Source organism: Eucalyptus grandis, chromosome 4 (genome assembly GCF_016545825.1).
Source record: "Eucalyptus grandis isolate ANBG69807.140 chromosome 4, ASM1654582v1, whole genome shotgun sequence".
Classification (NCBI taxonomy): Eukaryota; Viridiplantae; Streptophyta; class Magnoliopsida; order Myrtales; family Myrtaceae; genus Eucalyptus; species Eucalyptus grandis.
The window spans coordinates 8,613,552-8,618,792 of NC_052615.1; the positions used below are offsets into that span (position 1 = coordinate 8,613,552).

The window sequence follows — 5,241 nt, forward strand, 5'->3', positions numbered from 1 at the left end:
TATTCTTTTGGACTTGGTAACTCACAAAAATAGAAACACTTGCCTTCTCCTTTACTTCGGCGAGAGGAATTTGAGCCATTGTTGAAAGTCCCGCTCTCCATTTCCAATATTCGACTGTAGAATTTGGGACAAATCGAATTGGGGTTTGGGATTAGGGGTCGAGCGCTTCAATGGGGATTTTGCCTAATTTAAGGTTTTCGACTTAGGACAATTGGGGAGACAACGTCGTTTTGGTCGATTTAAGAGATTTATTTTGGGCAACTATAGAAACAACGTCGTTTTGGGTGAATCGGAGTTGAGTTAGTTCTCTGGCGAGCCACCTAGGCAAGCAATATTAATATTGAATTGTCATGTAGGATTTCCAGTCGGATTCGCCGAAGGTGGCATTCAAGTGTCCAACTTTTCAAAAAATGTGACATTTAAGTATTACTTTTGTAACTTTTGGTACTTAAGTATCTCCTTACGCCAAGTTTTAGTATTTGGGGTGTTCTTTTGCCATATAAAAAGTATAAGTAAAATTGAAACTTGACCATGGACTATTTTACGTGGGTCATTGTGGATTTTTTCTTCTCTGTAAAAAAAGAAAAAAAGAAAAAAGAAAAGACAGATCTGTCATTCGGGAGTCATATGGTCAAAGGTTCCAGCATAGTCGTTTGCGACCCCTTCAGCGTGGTGGACTAGCCGGGCCAAGCACAAAGTCCTCCAATTTTGCACGGAATCTGAATTAGGCAAGATGTTGGTAAGATTTTATGTCCCTATGAATAACGCAGAATTCACACTCTTCATTGATACATAGCAATGCCGAGGCTATCTCTTGTGCGATTCAGTATCTCTTTTTTCACATCTAAAAAAGCTTAATCTCTTTTTGAATAGATGAGAGTCTGCGGAGCTGGACATGAACTCTTAGATAAGGAACGAGTTCCTTTTTCTTCTAGATGCGAGAATAAGAAAGATAAAAACTTCCAGTAAGCTTTCGATATCATGGATTTTTTCTTTTCAAGTATCAGCGAAAAGTCTAACTTTGACTTGGCTGGATGTGACTAATGACTATGTATGTGATATTTGCCAGATTCTAGCTGCCAGCCGCGCCTTTTCAAAAGAGAGACATAACAAAACATGGTTGAGATTGTTCAGCCATCGTGTGCTGTCATCCGAAGTGGATTTGAGGAAAAAACCACAGTTGAGAATTGACAACACTTGTCCAAATTCAATGTCATTTAAGGCAACCGGAAAGTAGTAGAGATTTTCTCCTCGCCTAGATACTTATATTTTCTTGATGGGAAAATGTGAATTACCAGCTCGTGGCATAACTAATCGTAAAAATTAAAAAGCAATATAGTTATGTTAATAGAACTGTAGAACGCAATAAAAGAATAAAAGATACGTGTTCAGCTCTTAATGAACTGGATGAATGAAACGAATGGGGTAAAGAATAACAGTATTAGCATTTAATTCGTTCAATCTCTATGTTGGGGATACGCAACAAAAACTCGATGTTAAGGGTGTCAACAGTTTAGATTATTATGATTCCAGAATCGACCGGACCATGTTTGCTACATGTGTGTTTGCAACCTGAACTGTTTAGTACCTCGGTTCAATTCAGTCTGAGATGCAAAAAGAGACTTTCTTGGAGGGCATTCTTTGGGAGGAAGACAAAAATGTTTGTGTACCCATTTTCTTTATTATCTATTATCCGAATAAGAAGGAACCCAACCTGAAAAGACCAGAAGATTTCGGTTTGGTTTTGTCTGGATATTTTTTATACCTGTAACCAATACCTTCACCGAGAAGATTGTTAAGAGTGAGTTTAAGTCCAAAACCATTAACATGTGTAGTTAGACTCATCTTAACACAAAAACTTAAATTAATAAGTTATAGATCAAGTAGGATATATTAATTACTCTATATTACACAATTATAGATTTGAGACTATTCTAACGTGACTCACGTTAGTTTCAACACTATTACCATATCAAGCGATCTATCAATCCACTTGCCAAAGCCCGAAGGTCAAATCTGTTGAATGTCAAAGGTCAAATATGCGACTCCGTCGCTGATGGTTAATTGTTTTCTTTTTTTGGTTGACCGAATGATATTGACAAAGTCTCCTAAACCCAAACTTCTGTCATTTTGATGAAGTACAATGAACTCGTCTTTTTCTTCGCATTCATATACTATTGCCATGTCAAGCGATAACAGCTGGACGCCTCGACCTTGTTTTTAAAATTAATCTTATAAGTCTGGCATTTTTATGTAATTAGAGACTATCCTGCACTTGTTTGATGACCAACAAAGGAAGTCCACAATTTTCAACTGGGAGTATTTTTTCTCGTGGGTTACATGTGTGATTCAAGGCTTCGCCACGGACTTTTCCTAACTAATTAATTTGGAGGTGTACCCTACATACTTGTTAACATGACGCTTTTAGATTGCATTAATTTTTATGTGATTCTTTTTCTTTTAACGCTCCATATTCTTTTTTAATTTTATTTTTGAACTCTAGAGACTAGTCGTTGGGGAAGCTCTCGTGTTACTCTTATTTTCGTTTCCGTTGAACCATTCCAAGAGTGATTGCTAAGTTGTTCAAGAACCAAAAGACTAAGCCTATTGGGGCCACACCATGTACATATATACGTGCATGTAGCAATGTCGAAGCACCAAAAAGCTGTGCTAAGTTCCTGATATCAAGGGCAATCTTGAAACCTCAACCACAATGGAACTTCTCAGCTCAGATTTCAAAATTTTCGACACCAGAGAGCTTCGATCACTCTTGGTCTTGGTTCTCTCTCTAGCCATTGCCTTCACTGCTTCGGCATCATCACAGGGCATCGATTTCAGAATGCAGAATTTTAACAACGATGACATTCAACCCCAAGGTGATGCAATGGTTGATCCGAGCAGCTTTTTAATCCAACTTACGAAGACTAACGAGGACGTCGACTGGAGCAAGGGGTGGGCAACGTACCATGAGCCAATGCGCCTTTGGGATAAGGCGACCGGGAACGTGGCGGATTTCACCACCCAATTCACCTTCGTCATCGATTCGATGGGAAAGTCGATGTTTGCTGATGGATTGACCTTCTTTCTTGTCCCTGAAGGGTCTCAACTCCCAATCAACTCGGCGGGACTCAATCTCGCTCTTGTGAGTCCAAACCGCGACCCTTCCAATTCTTCTGCTTCATTTGTAGCCGTCGAGTTCGACCCTCTTCCCAACAATTCTGACGGTGTTATGGACCCGAATTGTCCACATGTTGGTATAGACTTGGATAATCTCACTTCCACGAACTCTAGTTGCGTCGATTGGTTCAGGGATAAAATCGTGAGTGGTGGGCAGATCAATGCTACCATAACGTACAATTCTAGCACTCAGAACTTGAGCGTTCTCATGATAGACGCGGATGCCACAGGCACCGACATAAATTCCTCCGCTATCTATAATATAGTCAACATGACAAAGTATTTGCCGGAGTGGGTGACTTTCGGTTTCTCGGCTTCAACGGGTACACTTTCGGAGTTGCACACTCTTAAGGCATGGGAATTCCGCTCTAACGTGCAAGTTGTTGGAAAAAAGAGCAAGTTATGGCTATGGTCCATCTTAGGCTCAAGTTCTTTCATTTTGCTCATCCTTGTTCTAGCCTTTATTTGGTTTCGTCGCCGTTCGAAGAGAATGAGAGCTCACACGAGTGGGGAAGACGATGATCCAGCAATTGAAGAAGAATTCGAGCAAGTTTCGGGGCCCAAGAAATTCTCCTACAAGGACTTGGTCACATCAACCAATAATTTTGCAATCGAACGGTTGCTTGGGGAAGGGGGCTTTGGGAGAGTTTATGAAGGTTACTTAACTAGTGTGAATGCTAGTGTTGCAATCAAGAAGATTAGCCCAGGGTCAAGACAAGGGATAAAGGAGTACGCCACTGAAGTCAAGACCATAAGTCGGCTTCGGCATAAAAACTTAGTCCAACTTATTGGGTGGTGCCATGAGAAAAAAGAACTCCTCCTCATCTATGAGTTTATGTCTAATGGCAGCCTTGATTCTCATCTATTCAAAAAACGAACTTTCTTGCCATGGGAGAAGCGGTACAAAATTGGGCAAGGCATAGCCTCCGCATTGCTTTACCTCCATGAAGAATGGGAACAATGTGTTGTGCACCGGGATATAAAGTCTAGCAATATCATGCTTGATTCTGATTTCAATGCTAAATTGGGGGACTTCGGTTTAGCTAGGCTAGTTGACCATGCCAAAGGGTTACAAACAACGGTGTTGGCCGGAACCATGGGCTATATGGCTCCTGAATGTGTTTACATAGGCAAAGCGAGTAGGGAATCGGATATCTATAGTTTTGGTGTCGTCTTATTAGAAATAGCCTGTGGAAGAAAAGTTGTCGAACCAAGGGCTGAGGAAGGCCAAGTTCGGTTGGTGGATTGGGTTTGGGAGCTGTATGGGACTGGGAGGATACTTGATGCGGCAGAGTTGAAACTCGGTACTGACTTCGATGAAAAGCAATTGGAGTGCTTGATGGTTGTAGGGCTGTGGTGCTCTCATCCGAATTACATTGGCCGTCCTTCCATAAGAGAAGCTTTTAACGTTCTCAACTTTAACGCTCCACCACCTGTTCTTCCATCGAAACTGCCTATCCCATTCTCTCAAGCATCAATCGTTTCGTCCCATGCCACCTCGACTACCGGTACTGAAGTATCCACGTTTACTACCTCTTCTATACAATCCTCTCATTTAGATTCCGTTGCATTGCTCCCGTATACAATGTAATCCACGTCATTCAATAATCATTTGAATTGTAAACTGCAAATTGTAATTTGAGATTTGATTACGGATGTTATCTACTTCATATAAATTTCTTCATATGGCCCTCTGTATTTAACCCTTCATGTTTAGAATTCCATTTGATTTCTAGAATTGAGTAAAGTAATATGTATCTTCTTTGGTGGTTTATTATTTGTTATCATTTGCTAGTTAGAGTTTCCTAGATAAAATTAGTGTAACCAAACTCCCCAAACCCATAATCTATAGTTTGTGGAAGTAAGGCAATTTACTGTGCCTTAGCTCCTAATAGGCCTAGAGTAGGTTAGTGGTAACTTCAGTCTCATTTAACTACTAATAAACCACATATCAAGTTCTGGTCGGTAGAGTTTGGGAGAGCTAGTGCAGAGGGTAAATGCCATATTGAAACAGGGTTATAAAAACCCACCTAGCAATCCCTCAATCCCTTGAGCCTGTGCTCA

General features: G+C 40.6%; 1 protein-coding gene across 1 annotated transcript; it reads left to right on the forward strand.

Annotated features, from left to right (window-relative positions):
- The first annotated feature begins 2,713 nt into the window (after window positions 1–2,713).
- LOC104442589 (L-type lectin-domain containing receptor kinase IX.1) lies at window positions 2,714–4,768 on the forward strand. Its single transcript, XM_018872542.2, has one exon. The coding sequence runs from the start codon at window positions 2,714–2,716 to the stop codon at window positions 4,766–4,768; it is 2,055 nt and encodes a 684-aa protein (XP_018728087.2).
- The last annotated feature ends 473 nt before the right edge of the window (window positions 4,769–5,241 follow it).